This window comes from Podarcis erhardii (assembly GCF_964252035.2).
Source record: "Podarcis erhardii genome assembly, chromosome: 2".
Lineage (NCBI taxonomy): Eukaryota > Metazoa > Chordata > Lepidosauria > Squamata > Lacertidae > Podarcis > Podarcis erhardii.
The window spans coordinates 5304474-5324685 of NC_138498.1; the positions used below are offsets into that span (position 1 = coordinate 5304474).

The 20212-nt window shown below is 46.2% G+C and overlaps 1 protein-coding gene across 3 annotated transcripts in view; it reads left to right on the plus strand.

Moving 5' to 3' along the window:
• The window catches only part of OS9 (OS9 endoplasmic reticulum lectin), a 31885-nt gene that overhangs the window by 2903 nt on the left and 8770 nt on the right, over window positions 1-20212 (plus strand). For 2 of the 3 annotated variants that reach the window (XM_081851731.1, XM_081851733.1), the window contains exons 2-12: window positions 7350-7526; window positions 8049-8112; window positions 9819-9895; window positions 10832-10930; window positions 11946-12147; window positions 12876-13001; window positions 14017-14138; window positions 15729-15771; window positions 17722-17810; window positions 18065-18307; window positions 19345-19567. In XM_081851731.1, coding sequence (XP_081707857.1) covers window positions 7350-7526; window positions 8049-8112; window positions 9819-9895; window positions 10832-10930; window positions 11946-12147; window positions 12876-13001; window positions 14017-14138; window positions 15729-15771; window positions 17722-17810; window positions 18065-18307; window positions 19345-19567 — 1465 coding nt within the window. The remainder of the gene's footprint in view (window positions 1-7349; window positions 7527-8048; window positions 8113-9818; window positions 9896-10831; window positions 10931-11945; window positions 12148-12875; window positions 13002-14016; window positions 14139-15728; window positions 15772-17721; window positions 17811-18064; window positions 18308-19344; window positions 19568-20212) is intronic. The other variant, XM_081851732.1, reaches the window with a different exon arrangement.

Here is a 20212-nt window from a genome sequence, read left to right on the forward strand (position 1 = left end):
TGGAGAAGGCTGCTGCTCTGCACCAGTATCTTAGTTAGTAATCAGTTATGTGTACATCCTGAAAACTATTTATGCCGCTCAGGTGCACTCTTAATTGCATGTCTACTGTTTGGAAAGCAGTGCTTCCTGCAGCACCAAGATGTCAGCTGCCCAACCGTGTCTCTGACTACTGGAGTTTGAAGCTTGCAACATAAACAAATGACTGTAATTTACACAGTGTGTTCATTCCACGCCCTCTCAGTGAACAACCTCCCCTCTGTGATTCTGAAGTATTTGGATTTTTGATACTGATGTCTCATATAGTTAAAAAAAAAAACCTGGCTAATATATTCTGTTTTACATAAGGAGTCATTTTTCATTAGCACAAGTGTGGGTGTACCTCCTTTTGCTTTAGTGCTGTTTTGACTCTTATGAGAATCTATCTGTTGTAGAACTGCATCCCTTCTCCAGAAGAAAAAGAGCCTCCCTAATAGAAGTAGCTGCTCTCTGAAGGCATTGACAGCTTAACCATCTGGTTTTCCTGTGTGTTGTTCCCTTGCAAGTGATGGAGCTTTGGATACTGCAAGTGCTGTATCATAAAAGGAAATGTAACGTCTGGCACCAGAGTGACTTGCACCAGAGCCATTCCAAGCAGTGGGGAGTGCTTGGCATTAAATGGTGGCTTCCAGGCTGGTATAGAATTGATTGATTGATTGATTGATTGATTGTATTTATATGCCGCTTTTCATTCCAATGAATGCCAAAGTGGCTTACACACATTAATTAACAACATAATAGAGAATAATAGTATCATAAGTACAGCATGAATCATATAAAATAATTAACAAATAATCAGTAAAACAATTGCAGTTTATAAAACACTATTAACAAAGCAGCAACTAAAACATAAACTAAAGCATAAGTTGAACATTACAGTTACAGCAAAAGTCATATTACATGGGTAACAAAACAATGCATCTTGTAAATAGCCACTTGCTATGGCAAATGGCAGTGCAGTCCTATATGCCAACTTTCCCCAACCAGTGCCCCCCAGATGTTGTTGGACTCCAACTCCCATCAACCACAGCCAGTAGGGCAGTGGATGCAGCCCTCTGATTCAATGGGTCTTACTCCAGCCTTGTGTTTAAGCACTTGCCTGTGAGCTATAGGTGAAAAGAAATCCTACACTGGTGAGTGAGAAGAGTGGCAGAAGAGGGACACAGCATTTGGTCCCCCTGTGCCTTGCATCAAAATGTAGTGGGCTACAGGAGGAGGGGCAGAGCTCTGTCTCCCGCCAGCCTCTAACAGGCTTGCACTTTCTTTTTGCAGGCTAGTAACTTTTCCGGGCTTAATTTACAAGGCTGGCTTACACTCAAGTCAGTATTCATCAGACTGCAGCCTAAGGGACCCTTCCAGATGATCAGGCAGGGAAGTCTTACAAATCTGTTTTTGCTTTGTTTTTTTACTTCAGGGGCAATGGCATATATGGGCTGATAAGCTAGTAAAATTATTTGTGGACTAGTAATTTTAGTTGGATTCATTTGCAGGAGTGTCTCTCTGTTGCTATAGCAGCCTGCACAGCTGCTTGTTTCTTTTTAAGAATAAAGTTTCACTTCCATGCAAGTTCATTCTGAACTGGTCCTTGCCCTATCAGTTCCAGATTAATTACCTGACACAGCCTTAGGTCCTAGCAACAGGAACCAATATGCTGTGCACTGGATTTATTTATTTATTTATTAACATTAATATTAATATACTGCCCTATACCTGCAGATCTCAGGGCAATTCATAAAATAAAATCAGAATATAAAACCACAAAATACATAATCAAAATAAAAATACAACAACCCAATAACCCCCCCCCACCACAAGATTTTAAAAGGGTATAGGATGTCAATCAAATCAGCCAAAGGTCTGGTTAAAAAGGAACATTTTTGCCTGGCACATAAAGGTGTATAATGAAGGTGCCAGGTCAACCTCCCTGGGGAAAGCATTCCACATACGAGGAGTCACTGCAGAAAAGGCCCCGTTCTCATGTTGCCACCCTCCAGACCTCTCGAGGAGCCTCACGAAGGAGAGCCTCAGAAGATGATCTCTCTTAGGCTAGGTTCATATGGAAAGAGGCGGTCATTGAAGTATTGTGGTCCTAAGCCATTTGAAAACCTTAAACTGTGCTCAATTTACTGGTGCTTCCTGATGAAAATAACAATAAGGCTAAGTAAGCTACCCCAAAGACATACTGTGTGCCATGACAAATCTTCCTTTGCAATGTGCTTGGGGAAGTTTTGGGTTTTTGTTGTTGCTGTTTAGTTGTGTCTGACTCTCCGTGACCCCCTGGACCAGAGCACACCAAGCACTCCTGTCTTCCACTGCCTCCCGCAGTTTGGTCAAACTCATGCTGGCAGCTTCGAGAACACTGTCCAACTGTCTCGTCCTCTGTCGTCCCCTTCTCCTTGTGCCCTCCATCTTTCCCAACATCAGGGTCTTTTCCAGGGCGCCTTCTCTTCTCAGGTGGCCAAAGTATTACTTGCCGTTTATCTGTGGTCATAGGCCTGGCTGGCGTCTCCTTGGAACAATGCATTCTAGTGTGCTCTAAAATTGTGCAGGGATTCTGCAGCTACTGAGTGGCATCTTAAAATGAAATTCCAACATCACGTTTTAACATCCATATAAATAATCATAATCGTCATAATAATAATAATAATCATAATAATTTATTTATACCCCGTCTATCTGGCTGGGTTTCCCCAGACACTCTGGGCGGCTTCCAACAGAATATTAAAATACAATAGTCTATTAAACATTAAAAGCTTCTCTAAACAGGGCTACCTTCAGATGTCTTCTAAAAGTCTGGTAGTTGTTTTTCTCTTTGACATCTGGTGAGAAGGTGTTCCACAGGGCGGGTGCCACTACCGAGAAGGCCCTCTGCCTGGTTCCCTATAACTTGGCTTCTTGCAGGGAGAGAACCACCAGAAGGCCCTCGGCACTGAACCTCAGTGTCTGGGCAGAATGATGGAGGTGGAGACACTCCTTCAGGTATACAAGGCCGTTTAGGGCTTTAAAGGTCAGCACCAACACTTTCAATTGCACTCGTAAATGTACTGGGAGCCAATGTAGGTCTTTCATGACCAGTGTTATGTGGTCTCGGAGGCCACTCCCAGTCACCAGTCTAGCTGCCGCATTCTGGATTAGTTGTAGTTTCCGGGTCACCTTCAAAGGTAGCCCCACATAGAGCGCATTGCAGTAGTCCAAGTGAAAGATACTAGAGCGTGCACCACTCTGGCGAGACAGTCCGCGGGCAGGTAGGGTCTCAGCCTGCGTACCAGGTGGAGTTGGTAGACAGCTGCCCTGGATACAGAATTGACCTGCGCCTCCATGGACAGCTGTGAGTCCAAAATGACTCCCAGGCCGTGCTCCTGGTCCTTCAGGGGCACAGTTACCTCATTCAGGACCAGAGACTCCTCCACACCCGCCCACCTCCTGTCCCCCAAAAAACAGTACTTCTGTCTTGTCAGGATTCAACCTCAATCTGTTAGCCGCCATCCATCCTCCAAATGCCTCCAGGCACTAACACAGGACCTTCACCGCCTTCACTGGTTCCAATTTGAAAGGGAGGTAGAGCTGGGTATCATCCGCATACTGATGAACACCCAGTCCAAACCCCCTGATGATCTCTCCCAGTGGCTTCATATAGATGTTAAAAAGCATGGGGGAGAGGACGGAACCCTGAGGCACCCCACAAGTGAGGGCCCAGGGGTCTGAACACTCATCCCCCCCCCACTTTCTGAACACGGCCCAGGAGGAAAGAGTGGAACCACTGTATAACAGTGCCCCCAGCTCCCAGCCCCTCCAGACGGTCCAGAAGGATGTTATGGTCGATGATGTCAAAAGCCGCTGAGAGATCCAGCAGAACTAGGAAACAGCTCTCACCTTTGTCCCTAGCCCGCCGGAGATCATCAACCAGTGCGACCAAGGCAGTTTCAGTCCCATGATGAGGCCTGAATCTCGACTGGAAGGGATCCAAATGGTCCGCTTCTTCCAGGCGTGCCTGGAGTTGTTCAGCAACCACTCGCTCAGTCACCTTGCCCAATAATGGAAGATTTGAGACTGGGTGATAGTTGGACATATTGGTCACATCTAAAGATGGTTTTCTAAGAAGCGGTTTGATAACCGCCTCTTTCAGCGGGTCTGGGAAGGCTCCCTCACAGAGAGAAGCATTCACCACCCCGTGAAGCCCATCACCCAGCCCTTCCCGGCTAGCTTTTATAAACCAGGATGGGCAAGAATCAAGGAGACAGGTAGTTGGTTTCACTCGTCCAAGCAGCCTGTCCACATCCTCGGAGGTAACAGATTGGAATTGATCCCATGAAACTTGACTAGTCAGGACTCTAGCACTCTGTCATTTTGAAATATGTCATTTTGAAATCTATCATACAGTGAGCTTGATTTCAGTGGCACATTGAGAGGCTACTTTTCCAGCTTTTTTGTAGATGTAGATTGCTGCCACAGCACAAGAACTGTCCCAACAACGCAATCCTATACATTTCTGCTCAGAAATATGCCCAGCTGAGTTCAGTTGGACTTGCCCCCGGATACGTAGGATAGGACTGCAGCCTAAAGGTAAAGACCCTGACCGTTAGGTCCAGTCGCGGACTACACTGCGCGCTCATCTCACTCTATAGGCCGAGGGAGCCTGCATTTGTCCGTGGACAGCTTCCGGGTCATGTGGCCAGCTTCTGAGCAGCACACGGAAACGTTGTTTACCTTCCCACTGGAGTGGTACCTATTTATCTACTTTCACTTTGATGTGCTTTTGAACTGCTAGGTGGGCAGGAGATGGGACTGAGCAACAGGAGCTCACCCCGTTGTGGGGATTCGAACCACCGACCTTCTGATCGGCAAGCCCTAGGCTCAGTGGTTTAGACCACAGCGTCACCTGCAGCCTAAGAGAGCTCTAAATCACAACAAATATGTGGGCGGTTTGAGGTGCTGGTTTATATTGGGGAGTAAAAGAGCAATATTGAATGGACCATGTTGATACATCACAGTAATCAATAGTTAGTGTGAACATGGAGTTAGCTCCCACTTTGTTCCTCTACTATCTGCTGCAACAAATCAGGATCCTTGATTTAGGCCACATTCACCATACATTTAAAGAGCTATGCTGCCACTTTAAACATTGTGGCTGATGCTTTTCTGCCCCTGCGTGACTGCAAAAACAGAGCCTGTCTCTCCGTCAGTTTTCAAAAGGGAGTGATTTGTATGAATGAGAGGGTTTTGACTTTCTGCCAAGTTGTTTGTCAGGCAAAAAAGAGGAGCCCCTTTCTGTCAACAGTCTAAATCTGGCTTGTACTTTGTACATCTGCGAATGTTCTGGAGGGCTTGGCTGCAGTTGGCTGGCCAGTTGGAGCTGAGCTCACGGTGACCTTGCCTTGGTGCCGCCCTTTGCGTGTTTGTAGTGTAATCATTGCTGATTGTATGTTTGACTGTTGAGGGACACACTGGTGAATAATTGTTTTGCTAATATGAATACAGTGGTACCTCAGGTTACAGACACTTCAGGTTACAGACTCCGCTAACCCAGAAATAGTACCTCGGGTTAAGAACTTTGCTTCAGGATGAGAACAGAAATCGCACGGCAGCAGCGGGAGGCCCCATTAGCAAAAGTGGTGCTTCAGGTTAAGAACAGTTTCAGGTTAAGAATGGACCTCCGGAACAAATTAAGTTCTTAACCGGAGGTACCACTGTACATGCTGTTACTGCTATGTAAATGTGTGTTACTCAGATCATATTTACATTTGAGAGGAACATAAAGGTTCTTCCATACACACAAGGTCTTCAATACAAGGTGTCTGGAACATCTTCCATACACAGAAACTACTGGTCCTTGTGTGAACAACTGTGCTGTTGTCACATCTGGGCGGGCATGATTAGAGGGTAATTGTGGGTGGTGTTAGAGCATCTGCTGGGCCCAGTGAAGCCTGTGGGCAAGAGTTTTCCTCACCCCCCTGGCTAGAGCGGCTGTGTTGTATTAATTATTCAAGTGTTGGACTAGGGCCCAGGAGGCCAGGGTTCAAATCCGCACTCAGCCATGAAGCTTACTGGGTTACTTTGGGTAAGTCAGTGCCTCTTAGCTTTAACCTACCTCACAGGGTTGTTGGAAGGATAAAAAGGAAGGAGGAAAGGTGGGATATAGTTGTAGTAGAGGCTGCAGTAGTAATATAAAGATCAGCAGGAAAATGTAGGCAATGCCTAGCATAATTGCTGAATCTGCGAAGCGGCCAAGCAGTTGATAGCGGGTTCATTGCCCTATGTACTCCCTTGATCCTCCCTGTAACTTACATGTAAGGTAAAGGTAAAGAGACCCCTGACCATTAGGTCCAGTCGTGACCGACTCTGGGGTTGTGGCGCTCATCTCGCTTTATTGGCCAACGGAGCCAGTGTACAGCTTCCGGGTCATGTGGCCAGCATGACTAAGCCACTTCTGGTGAACCAGAGCAGCGCACAGAAATGGCGTTTACCTTCCCGCCGGAGCGGTACCTATTTATCTACTTGCACTTTGGCGGGCTTTTGAACTGTTAGGTTGGCAGGAGCTGGGACTGAGCAACGGGAGCTCACCCCGTCACGAGGATTCGAACCGCCGACCTTCTGATCGGCAAGTCCTAGGCTCTGTGGTTTAACCCACAGCGCCACCTGCGTCCCTTAACCTACATGTACATGGATGCAAATTGCTTGACTTGCATATAATATAGTGGGCAGAATTTGGGTTACCTTGGGGGTGGGGTGTGCGTGTATTATGTATATATAGATGTGGAGTATATACAGCGCTCAGCCTAGAGTGACTGGACTGGTGGTGAAACGGGTTACAGGCTCAATTCTCCGCAGGTTTACTTGAAATACCAGGAATAAGGGAAGACCAAATGGAACTTTTCCCCCGTGGTGATATTATCAATATAATAATCAGTAGTCTGCAAGATTGGGTTTAGTAACCAGCCAAAATGTGTGCTTCCTACTGGCTCTGACTCTCCCCTAAGAGGGAAGATGTTGCATCACAGCAAAGTCTGACTTTTGCCTTTTCCCCTAAAAATAAATTGCTAAATAAAAAACTTTTTCATGCTTTAGCCATTGTCCCATGTGGTGTTTCCAGTGGCTGGAAGCCTTGTTGACTAAGACAGCAGGCTCACATGGTGGATCCAAAGAACCACTTTAATGTGTCTGGAGACTGGTTCTCCAAAAGGCAAACCTCAGTCCTGTTCTTGCTGTTTGTATCTCCTGGGCTCCTGCTTCACTTGTCCTTTTGGGGAAGTCAGGCTGCTTCCTGCCACTAATTTATCTCTTCTCACCCAGCTCCTTTGCTTATATCTTCCCAGAGCAAGTCGTCTGATGTGGTGAGTATCTCATCCAAATACAAGCAGATGTACGAGTGTCGGCTACCTGCTGCCGCAGTGAAGATCCACCAGGAAAAAGAGGAACACCCACGGAGTTACAGTGGACTTGGAATCTCAGAACTGCTGAAGCCCATGGAAGTGGCCCCTTGCCTTACCAAGGTAACTTTGGGCTAAGGGTTGGGATTAAATGTTGGGGGACCAGATGCAAGAAGAGAAGCAGTGGAAGCCACCCCTGGGCTCTCTGTTAACGTACTGCAAGTGAAGCCCGTTCCCCCTGTCCCTGGGGAAATTTGCAAGGATGATTACCCTCAATCATCCTTGTTTTTCCTTTGCCAACAATCTCTTGCTGTCATGGGGACTGCCTCCTTTAAGGAACCGAAGCCGGTACTCAGCTAAAATGCTAACTTCAATCTTGCAGCCTTATTAAAACTCCATTGAGTTTCTTTCTCTTTCTCCCCCTCCCCCCTCTCCACTCCTGAGTCCTTGAGCTTTTCCCACTTTTATAACCAAAACTTCAGTGAAACTCAACACTTCCATGTCCACTCCACTCATTTGCATGATTAGGCATTACCTAATTTGGGTGTAATACTTCAAGAGAATTATAATGCAATGGGGCTCTTACAACAATATTTTTTGCTTCAGCCAAATCACCTAGGCTTTAACTTCTCCCTTTTCTCTCAGACCAAGGACTGGTGGACGTACGAGTTCTGCTACGGGAAGCACATCCAGCAATACCACATGGAAGGTACTATCTTCTCTTTTGTCGGTTTCTCTCATCTGCTTGGTTTAGGTTCAAAGTAGGTATGGGGAGTCTCTGCCCCTCCAGACCCTTCGATCCAGCCTTCTGCAAGCCCCACACCCCCCAGACCATGTTCGCTTGCTTTACCCAACTGGGCTGAGTTATTTTCATCTCCACTGTAATGGAAGGTTTAAACCTCCCCACCCCGGATGCCACAACAGTGAAGAATATATGATTCACTCAGAGCAGAAGTGGGCTGGTGGTGGCAAAGACAGGTCTGGGAGTCATGCTTGCCTGCTTCTCAACTGCAATATGCATTGGCACAATTTGCTATGGTGGAGCAGGAGGGTTGCTGCAATAACCCCACTGTTCCAGAGGGCCCACCAAGTCTCAGAAATGGCTTCTGGGAGGTGAAAGGGAGTTGTGGTAGAAAAGACAGCCAAGCAAGTCTTATTATTCAAAAGAGTTCCACTCAACTTTCTCTGGATACAATGCTCATTTTCTCCCTTTTAATATTAGTCAGCCTGACAGGTCTTTGGCATGAAAGGTGGAGTAGAAATAAATAAATAAAATTCCTTCCAGTAGCACCTTAAAGACCCACTAAGTTAGTTCTTGGTATGAGCTTTCGTGTGCCTGCACACTTCTTCAGATACACAGAAGAAGTGTATCTGAAGTATCTGTGTATCTGAAGAAGTGTGCATGCACACGAAAGCTCATACCAAGAACTAACTTAGTTGGTCTTTAAGGTGCTACTGAAAGGAATTTTGTTTTGTTTTGACTATGGCAGACCAACACGGCTACCTATCTGTAACTAGAAATAAATAATCAGTGAACAGTTAAGCCAGGGATGGGGAGCCTTTGGCTCTTTAGGTGCCTCTGGACCACAACTCCCAGATTGCTGACCAGGGCTGGTGGGAGTTGGACTCCAGCAGTATCTGAGAGCCTCCGGTGCTCCATCTCTGGATTCAGCTTGCCACTTCCCTGCTGCAAAGCGCCTCCCACTTTGCTGCAGTGGAAAAGGAGCAACCACAGTCCCCAGAATTGTGTCATGAGTGTCTTGCCACACTTTTAATAAACCTTAACTGTAGGTCTGTATACATGGTTAATTCTTAACAGTAGTCTTATAACGAGAGGTCCATAATCTCCCCATATTGTAGAGTTTGGCCAGGGTGGGGATCTTCCAACACTGTCAGAGGCTGATGACTGAAGCAATTCATGTCAGCAAACCAGGAATGGCTGTCCAGCTACTTTGAACTGATAGGGTGCATGGCTGTGTTCTCAGAAGGAAGTGGGGGTTCTTCAGTCTGGTGTGCTCTCCCTTTTTGCATCAATATGCAGATTTGAAACTTTACTTCATCCCTTCCGTTTCTTCGCTGGGATAGCCCCTAATCTATAATCACAGATTTTATGCAAACAAAACATATGTGTCAGGAAACTAGTGGCATGATTAGCTTAGACCAGAATATTTAGCATTTTGTTTTTAGTGAAAGGGCGTCTTTTGTGTGTGGTGGTCAGTGTAGCCAGATTCATAGCTTGAATTTACACTGTGGCGGCACAACTGAAGCAGGTCTTTTCTCAGCCTCTGGTTCATGCTAAGATGTTGTTCTCATCATCATCATCATCATCATCATTATTACTCTCTCCTGAGGTCCAAGCTTCCAGTTAACAAAGTGACACTTTTCATCTTTCCCTGTGTCTTCCCCCACCCCCAGAGTCTGAAATCAAAGGTGACATTCTGTACCTGGGGTACTACCAGTCCGCATTCGACTGGGACAACGAAACTGCCAAGGTGGGTGTTCCCTAGGCCCTTGATCACTTCATGCAATGGGGAAAAAGTTGAGTGAGCATCCCTAAAGCTTAGGTAGCTCTCCAACCTCCTAACTGCTGAACATAAATCAAATCTGATGTTTCACTTTCTTTCCTTAATAGACCTTTCCTCCCCCTTCCCCCAGCCTGAAGCTCTTAGATTTAGTGTACCTTGAGATAGAACACTCTTCACATCAGTAGAGGGGAATGGCAATGAAAACTCCCAATTTGTAAGTCACTTTGGGTCACTTCAGGCACAAGCAAAAGCATATCTTTAAGCAGGCCTTTGGTTGTTAACTTTTTGTTTTTGCCTTTTAGAAGAGGTGGGGAGGTTTCTTTTTTTCCTTGGTTTTAATGCATGTATGTGGAGTGGGTTTATTTTGCTTGTAAGTTGCTTTGTGCTGGCTGGGGCTGGTAGTGTGCTGGAGTCCAGGTATCTCTGGAAGGGCTCCGGTTTGGGGAAGGCTTCTCCAATGGAAAATAGGGACAGATACCACTGCTGCTGCTGAGGGAGGCTGGGAGGCAGGTAGAAGAAAAGGAACGGATGCGGGGAAAGTAGAGAAGAGGTCTGGAGGTCCCTCCTTGCTATGCACAAGGAGTTTAAAAAAGCAGAGTAAGGCAGTTCTTGGAGTCATATTCCAAAGCAAATTAAGCCCCTGGTTCAGGAGCCTTCCTGTCCCATGATAAGGGACGATGAGAGTTGCAGTACAACAATATTTGGAGAGCACCAGCTTGGGGGAGGGTATGCTAAGGACAGTCTGCAGCTGTCCCTGAATCTAGGCCCAGCTCAAAACAGATTACCTTCAGCTTCTGCTCAATAGGGGCTTGCAGCTAATTAGAGATAAAAAGGATCGAAGCAGTGAAACTCCCCCCCCACCAGGCCTTGAGTGTTTTCTGGTTCTCTCTCCCCGCATCACAGGCTTCCAAGCAGCACAAGCTGAAGCGTTACCACAGCCAGACCTATGTCAACGGATCCAAGTGCAACTTGAACGGGAAGCCCCGGGAGGCTGAAGTCAGGGTAAGGAAAGGAACTTGGGTGCACTGTGCGGAAGTTTCCTGAGTCAGCAGCTGAGAGGAAAGGAAGTATGGCTCTCTTGTCCTTTAGAACCCTTCATGCACAAGTGAAAGTCTCCATTCAGGTAGCCAGAGCTGTGTGATGGGCAGGAACTGACATTTTCCATGTATCCCATTAGATGCTGCTAGACTACAGCTGCCATAATTCCTGGCCATTGACAATGCTGGCTGGGGCTGATGAGAGTCGGAGGGCCACAGGGTCCCTGGTCTATAGTTGACTTGAGAGATGTTGAGCCGAGAGTTGGAGGTTGGGCCTAGGAATGCTTGGAATATGGGTTCTCCTCCTGTGTTTCATGCAGAGGAGAGAGCTATAAAGAGCTTCCTGCATGTGCTGTCATGCATGTTAGTTTGTTCCCCATTTTTCCTCTTGCAAATGCCTGATCATTGGCTGCCAAGCCACCTTTTAAGTTGTTGTTGTTGTTAACATATAAAACTCTGACCAACTCAGGGCCAGGGTTTTTCTGACATGCATAGAAAACTCACCTGCTTGCTCAGGCTTTCCCTGACAATTAGCAGTGGATCCTTCTGCCCTACACCACAGGTGATAGGTGTTAGGAAGTGCACATTGTGAAACAGAAGGAAATGGAGGGACATTGTCTCATAAATTTACCCTGCTGCTGTTTGAACTTGGGCTGACCCTTCAACCCAGGGATGTGGGACCTGTGCTGCTACAGATCTTGCTCCCATCACTCCTGACCATTGGCTATGCAAACTTGGGGGTAAGGGCCATAGCTCAGTGGGTGGAGCATGTGCAGTGGGTACAGGAGTCCCAGGCAAAATCTTGGCCATATCCATCTTTAAAGGCTCTCCAGGAGAAGGGAAAGGAAAGTTTGGTGCCTGAGGTCCTGCAGAGCTGCTGGTTACCAGAGGAATAGAACACAAAGCGCTAGGCTAGATGGACGCTATGATCTGAGTCAGTATAAAACAGCTTTCTATATTTTTCTATATCTAAATCGCAGTTTCTGTGTGAGGAAGGTTCAGGTGACTACATTGCCCGTGTGGACGAGCCCCAGTCCTGCTCCTACGTGCTGACCATCCACACCACCCGCATCTGCCACCACCCATTTCTGCGGCCACCGTCCACTGCCACCCCTCAGACCATCCGCTGTCACCCGGCCCTGAGCCCTGCAGAATATGTGGAATATGTCAAGGCCCAAGTGTGTAAGTAGTACAACTGGTCAGGGAGGAGGTGGAGGCCCCTTCAGTGCCTCTTGGCCAGGGCTATTCGCTTTGATCTGGTGGCCTTTTTAGAACTTAGCCCTTGCAAGGTAGGATACAGCAGTGTGACAGAAGTATTTTAAGTGCATTTGAAGTGTAAGCCCCTCCTTTCAGGGCGATTGAATGGTGTGTAGAGTTCTCTTGTGTGCATCACAACCTAAAAGCAGAAACAGAATAAAGAGTTGGTGTTAAGGGATGCCCTTTCCTCATTTGCCTTCTCTGTTCCTGAGAGAATAGGCATGGGGGGACAGTGTGGTGTAGTGAAGACTGTGCTGGCTTGGATTCAAATTCCACTTAGCCTGAAAAGCAGTAGATGACTTTATCTCATTTTGTATTTTGAACACTACACCTCCCAACACAAAACAAAGTATGCAGGTATTTTCACCTGTGTAATGTGGTCACTTGGTGGCAGAATGCCAGATTTCTTGGCACAGGATTTCAGGATTCCTATTTCTGGTGCCCACTTTGCCGTCCAAATGCCAGAAGAGCTGCATAGCACAGGGAGGGCAAACAGGGTAGTATTTGAGCACTGACTGCCAAGGAGTCCTGCTTGCTTGGGAGAATATTGTCTTGTTGCCTTGGATGCTATGATGATGACCTGTTTCTTACCTGGACATACTGGGGGAGGGGCGTGTTTGTGTGTCTAATGTATATTGTGTAAATTTTTGCAGCTGACACAAAGCGCAAAGTGGAGGAGATCTCTGAAGAGCTGAAGACTCTAGACACACGACTGTGGAACGAGCGAGACCCCAACTCTGCTGTTCAGGATTCAGATGGCAATGGTAGGGAACTACCTGGCAAGACAGTCCTGCAAGGATGTTACTGAAATCTAGCCGTGGGGTGGGGTGATCACATGGAACCTGAGGCAAGTCACCATTTTAAAAAGTCAGTAAATACAGTGGACCATCCGGATACAAACTTAATTCATTCCAGGGGTCCGTATGTACCCTGAAAAGTCTGCATCTAGAGGTGCTGATTTTGTGCATGCGTGCAACGCGATAGAGTGCTTCGCATGTGTGAAGTGCGCAGAGCGCATCGTGAAACCTGGAAGTATACACTTCTGGGTTTTGCCACATTCACAACCTGAAAGTTACGTTACCCGAAGGTAACGTAACCCAAGGGTCCACTGTATGGCCTTCAGTACCAAAAAACATATTGGTCCTCTGATTTTTGTGTTGGGATAATGTGCAAGGACCCTTACACCATGTTGCCTTCATCCTTAGGGGCACTCTGCAGTTTCAGATGTCTATTGGTGCAATTCTGTCAGATGGGCAAGCTATCTGCAAAGAAGACATTGAACCTGCATTTGTTCTCTTGTGACAACGGCAGTGCCGTACAAGAGACAGAAATGCATCCTTTTCTTGCATTTGAGAGTTGTGCTCTCAGTGTACAACTTAGGACTTGGTTTGCTTCAGTGTTCAGGAGTTGTAATGATCTGATACTGTACAAAATTTTACATAAAAGTCTTCCAGTTGCAGAAGCTTAGAAATCATTTTAGAAAAGTAAATATATAAGCAGATTGTCTTAAACATTTTGTTCATCATTGTAAAAGAAAATATATTGTAATCCATTTTTTCATTAGTGGGGGGTAAGATTCGGGATGAAACAGGACCTTCATATCTTTAGTGGGCAGTACCTGTTCTTGCAGGTTTGGAAGCTCCTGTAAAAAGGAACTGCCATTCTCAATGTGCTGAATTCTGCATTTGTGTGGTGCAGAGTATTCTCTATCCTGAGTGTAATTGTAGAAATGCTCTTGGTAAGCCCAAATGACTTTGCTCCCACTTAAAAACTTTGTTTTGCCTGTTTGGTCAGTGACCCCAGAGCCTGTTCCAACTGCTTCTCCTCCTGAAAGCGACCCAGGTGATGAGTCTGATTTCTGGGAGAGAGCGCTGCGGGGAGATGAGAAGACAGCCCAGATGCCAGACCAAACAAAGGTAACCTCCTGTCATCACACCTGATCATAACCAGTATCTGTCCAAATACTTTTAACGTGTGTGTGTGTGTGTGTGTGTGTGTGTGTGTGTGTGTATTCTTACCCTCAAAGCTGGTATATTTTCCTTTTTCTTGATTCTGACACCACCGGTGTGGAAGTTCTTTGTTTTTTATTTAGGCATGTTGCTGAGGCACTTATCAGTATCCCCTGAATTATAAGATTTGACTTATCAGTGATAACAGGGAGACAATAAAATTCAAGTAATGAAAAAGAAACTCCGCTAATTGTCTTAAGCCTGCATAAACACAACTAACTGTAAGAGGCCTTTCTGGCTAAAAACATCTTCAAAGTGCGTTTAAAAGCACACACAGGAATTACCTTGTGCACAGGATAGTTATGGGAGGGGTGGAGCATCTGCTTTGCACGCAGGTTCAGTCCCCGGCATATCCAGATAAGGTTGGGAGAGGCACCTTTCTCAAACCCTCGAAAGCCCCTGTCAGTCAGTCAAACAGCCAGACACTGGTCTAACACTGTCGAAGGCAGATTCCTATGTTCCTGTAAGTTGCCTCACCATTGTCAATGTCTTAGTGCTGCATCCAAGCACAGCCATATGTTCCTTATCTACTAAATCAGGGCTGGGGAACCTCCAGGCCACCAGATATCCACATCTGGCCCACAACCTCACTTCAGCCAAGCCATGTCCACTGCCCTACACCTCACGTGACACATCTCAAACAAAGCTTTGCAAGGGACATCACAAGACCCAACAAATTAGCTGCTTGTCACCTGCGGGCAAAAAGATCAGCTAGTGTCCTTTTAACACCAGGTCTGTCAAAATTGGCTTGTCAAAATTGTCCTATGCAAGGTGGGGAAGCTAGTGATCTGGCCCACTGGGCAGATACAGTCCCCCACTGCAGTATTAGATAGATGCATCTGTTCATTGTTGGCTCATGCACCATTGATGTTGGTGTTGTTATATGTTTATTATATATTTTTTTTGTTTGTTATATTTTTATTATATATTTTGTTGTTATATTTTTATGTTATGAACTACCCTGAGATCTACAGGTGAAAAATATTTATAAAATTTGTGCACCACCCTTCATTCAAATATCCCAGGGCAGTTCACAACATAAAAATACTGATGGCACAGTGCCATCAAAACAAGGGGGGGGTGAATACATAATAAATCAAAAACAAACCAATAACCCCCCCTCCCACAAACACATTTAAAAAGCCATAGAATGTTAATCAGCCAAACCCTGGTCGAAGAGAAACAATTTCTCTTGGTGTGTGAAGATATGCAATGAAGGTGCCAGGTGAGCCTCCTGGGGAGAGTATTCCACAAATGGGGCCACTGCAGAAAAGGCCTGTTCTCATGTTGCTACCCTCCAGGCCTCTCACGCACGGGGCACACAAGAAGGACCGCAAGTGATAAACGCAGGGTCCGGGTAATAATGAATTCCTTTGGCGAAACAAGTAGCTGAACTCAGCAGTCTGTATCATGCAGAAATAATTCCCTGGCAACCCTACAAAAGTGGCTTCTGTGCATAGCACCCAAAGCCATTTAACTTCTGTCTTTTTTCTGCAGGAGGAAGAGCCAATCATGAAGACAGCAGACAGTCACCTAGCAGGTAAGTGTGTGGCCCATAAGTGCTGTGGCTCAAGAAAACAATCCTCTTTAGCACTGTCAGAAAAGATGCTTTGAGGAACATTCACATGAACCAAAGGATGCAGGACTTTCTGAACCCTCCTTCTCCTATTCTTTCAAGAAGACTGGTTAACAGTCAGACATTTTTTAATGGCCTGTATCTTTGAAAACTGCTAATTCCTCCCCCCTTAGGCATCCTTTCCTCTTTTTAACATTGTTTAGTGTTCGGAAAGAGAGCGATGGCAACTGCAAGTGCTCCTGGGTGACACTGCTTATCTAGATCTACTTCCGTCTGGATTTTGGTCTGGTTTGGGGATTGAATCAGCCTTGGTTACTTTAATGGTTGACTGTTACAGAGAGAGGGACCCTGATGTTCTTACTCAATCTCTCAGCAACTTTTGAAAACATTGATCAGCTTCCTGGGATGGAGATTGGAGGCACTGCACTAGAGTGGTTTCATGCCAACCTGCACAGTTGAGTCCAAAGAGTAACATGGGAGGAGTGCAATTGGACTCCTTGGCCGTTAGGCCACAGGTTTCTGCAGGACACTGTTCTGGATCCAGTGCTATTTAATACATGTATTTTGTAGCAAGAGAAGCTTTGGAGCACGGTGCCACCAGTATGCTGATGACATGCAGCTCTGTTCTCCATCTGAATCAGAGGTTGTGAAAGCCCTGGAACAGAGCCTCAAGGCAGTGGTGGACTGGACAAGGGCCAATAAACTTGAGTTTGAATTCAGCAAAGATGGAGGCTTTGTGGGTGGGCGGTTCCTGTATCCAGAAGATAGGCCAATTGCGCGTTCTGGGAAGGGTTGCACTCCCTCTCAAGGAGCAGGTATGTAGCTTGGGCGTACTCCCAGATATGTACATCATTCGAGACCCAAGTGACCTCTGTGGCTAGGAGTGCCTTTTGTCAGCCATGGCCATAACTGGATTAGGACCCATTGGCCACTGTAGTCCATGCATTGCTACCCTCAAGAATGGATTACTACAATTCACTTTATGTGGGGCTTCCCTCGGACTTGGTCAGGAAGCTCTGGCTAGTGCAGAATGCAGCGACCAAACTGCACGTGGGGGCAGACAGCTGACAGCATGAGACACCTCTGTTAAAACATCTCCACTGGTTGCCCATATGCTACTGGGCCAGGTTCAAGGCTCTTGTGTTGATAACAAAACCCTGAGTAAGTTGGGTCCAGGATTCCCTAAGGACCATCTGAACCCTTGTATCCAGCTTGATCACTGAGATCATCCAGAGAAGTGCTGTTAGTTTTCCCCAGGTCACTGGTCCCATGCTGTGGAACACTCTTCCAGCAGAGATCCAGTGGACACTTCCATGCATTTCTTTTGTACGTTAAGAGGACTATGCAGTTGTTTAAAATTTTGTTGACTGGTTTAATTGTTTTGTACATTCCTCTTGCATCTTAGGCACATCCAACTTGTGCGTTTTCTACTCTGCACAGTTGAAGGCCGGCCAGCTGAAATTGTGCAAATTAAGTGCATGCAAAGTTTTCCTGGTGCGAAAAGAACCTCCAAGGTCCTCTCAGCATGCAGGCTCTGGAAGCTTGGGGGTAGCTCCGTGAGATCTCACCGGAACTTGGATGGACCCGTGAGATTTCACAAAAGCATCCTAAAGCCAGTATGCTGAGCATACTTTTTACATCAGGAAAACCCAGCTTAGTGCTCTGGCTCTGGAAGGCTAAGACTGCTGGGGGGGGGGCATTTCCAGGGGTTTGAGTATACGTGTTTTTGCCTATACACTGAACCCTTGGAACCAAACCCCCATGTAAGATGCTGTCATACTGTGTTGCTTTTAAAGGTTTCTTTTTAAAAATGTTTTGACATTGCTGTATGCTAACTGGATACTTTATGAGAGGGCGGTATATAAATTATTTTATTTATAAATAAATAATATGTGCTGTCTCGGATCTTTTCAGATTTCAAGAGAAAAATCCACTTCAAAGTTATCAAGAATCCTGGGGACCTGGTGCAGTTTATTCGTGACTTGAAGGAGAATGCCAGGAAGGTAAGATGTGGTAGAAGGCTTGCTTCTCTCCAGATTTACTATGCTATTGCTGAGCTCATTTTAGGTATACAATGTGGAATTGTTATCTGCCTAGTATATGGAACTTCCTTGTCCAGGGTCCAGGTGTTTGCTAGGGAACAACAACTTGGAGGTCTTCCTGGGGCCACTGGACAGGGATTGTCCAGCCTTTGTGATGTGCATGTTGCGATGGCATCTCAGCTGGATCGGTTTGAGCCTTGCCTTTGTCCCTCCAGGACAAAGAAATGGTGAGAGAACCAGAGGAAGCATCTCAAGAAACTCCACCCAAAAGTGAGCCATCGTTGGGGACAGAGCATTCTGAAGAAGGGGCCCAGGAGGATGAGAAGGATGAGGAAGACCTGCTGGGGAAATTTGAGAAGGAACTGGAAGACATCCTGCTGCCTAAGTCTGAAATGGCCAAGCTGAAGGAGGAGGTAAAATCTGAGATGGAAAAGGAGTTTGGTCACATCATTGATGAGGTGAGGATGCAGGAGACTAACTATAATTTCCTTTCTGCACTACCCACCCGAGAAAACTATTGATGGGCTCTGGATGTTCTCTGTCCCCAGTCACCTTGTACAGTGGTGCCCCGCAAGACGAAAAGAATCCGTTCCGCGATTCTCTTCGTCTAGCGGTTTTTTGTCTTGCGAAGCAACCCCATAGGGAAATTCGTTTTGCGAAGCGCCTCCAAAACGGAAAACCCTTTCGTCTAGCGGGTTTTCCGTCTTGCGAGGCGTTCGTCTTGCGGGGCACCACTGTATTTGCACACATTTTGCTGCTTTTGTGGGGAAAATGGCTATAAACTTTATATGTGTTTTTTAGTTTAGAAAAAGCTGAGAGGGAGGGACAAAAAATTGGCAAAGAATGATAAATAGTAAGGAGAGGGAATCCTTCTGCAAGGTGAAGGAACTTTCTTCAGGCAGCACCAGTGGTGGGAAGGGAGGGGACTAACAGAGGAAGTGGTGTCTGAATGATGCAGCAGCGAGACTTGTAGTCAGTATGGTTGCCCTGGTGGAGCCTTACAACCACAAGGACTAGAAACATGACTGAAAACGGAGTCTTGCAGATCCAGACTTTACACCTGTGGTTCTCAAAGTGGGTGGTCTGGCCCCCTGGAGGGGCAGGGGGGTTACGTAGCAGACTGAAGGTGTAAATGACTGTTAGACTTTGAAAACCTGGTATCACTAGATCAAGTTCATTTGTTTTGTTTAATTAATTAAATAGTTCTGATTGCATTTTGAATAAATGTGCATTTAATTGTTGTTGTTTCAAATTTTATTGTGTTATTACCTTTCATAGTAGGGCATGCAAACCACTGTTCTGAATATTGCTTTTAGTAGGGAGGGGGCACTGGGGATGAGTGGATTCAGGGGAGCAGTGGCCCAAGAAAGTGTGGGAGCAACTGCTGTACACTTAACTGCAGGAAATGAGCCAGGCTGCTACTCAACTGGATCTCTCTCTTTCTCAATAAATAAATAGATCTTAGCTTATCCTTTCTTGGATTGTTTACTGGCAGGTGGAGGATGAGTTGGAAACAGAAGGCCTGAAAGGTGAGTTTGATCGGAAGCAAGCCTCCAAGTCTTTGGCGTCTACCCTCAACAAGCTTATTGACAAGCTGGATCCTGGCAAAGACTTGAATAAAGGCGATAAGGAGCAGGAGCCACAGCCAGGGGAGGAAGAAGAGGTAGCAGCAGATGGAGAAGATACTGCTGAAGAAGACGTAGCCAAACCAGCAACCGGTATGTTCCCATACAGATAAGGTTGGCTTCATTTTTTTCAGTGCCAGTAAATTTGAGGACTGTTTTTGGATCAGCCAACAGGGGGTGACATTTTGTCATAAATAACACATTGAGGGTTGATCTACATGCGGACTTGCTCAGATTGCAGGGCAAGTTGTCAAGGGTTTAGCAAATAATTTGGGAGCAGGTAGCTAGCAAGTTGTGATGTGATGAAGAAAACCACAGCAGAAACTACTGTAGTTCTGGAGAAGCCTTTGAATGCCCAATGGGTGAGACTTCTTAGAAGGGCTCTTTCATCACTTATCTTTCCTCTCATTCTTAAAATTCCTGCAGGGGACAGCCTGGGAGGTCTCTGGAGAGTTTCATTTTTGTAACACAACTGCTCAGACACCAGTCCTGGAACAGGGTTTGGCCACCTGGTGCCCTCCAGCTGTTTTGGACTCCAGTGCCCATCTGGCTGGGGATGGTGGGAGTTTTGCTCCAAAGCAGCAGGAGGTGCCGCAGGTTGGCCAAAGCTGTCCTATAAGCTTCACGGTCAAACTTGCCAGAGCTGTCCTGTCTAATGCCCTTCTCCATTTGTGACTATCTGCACATTTAAAAAAGACACAAGACTTCACCTGCTCTCCCAGGTGCATTTCCTTAGCA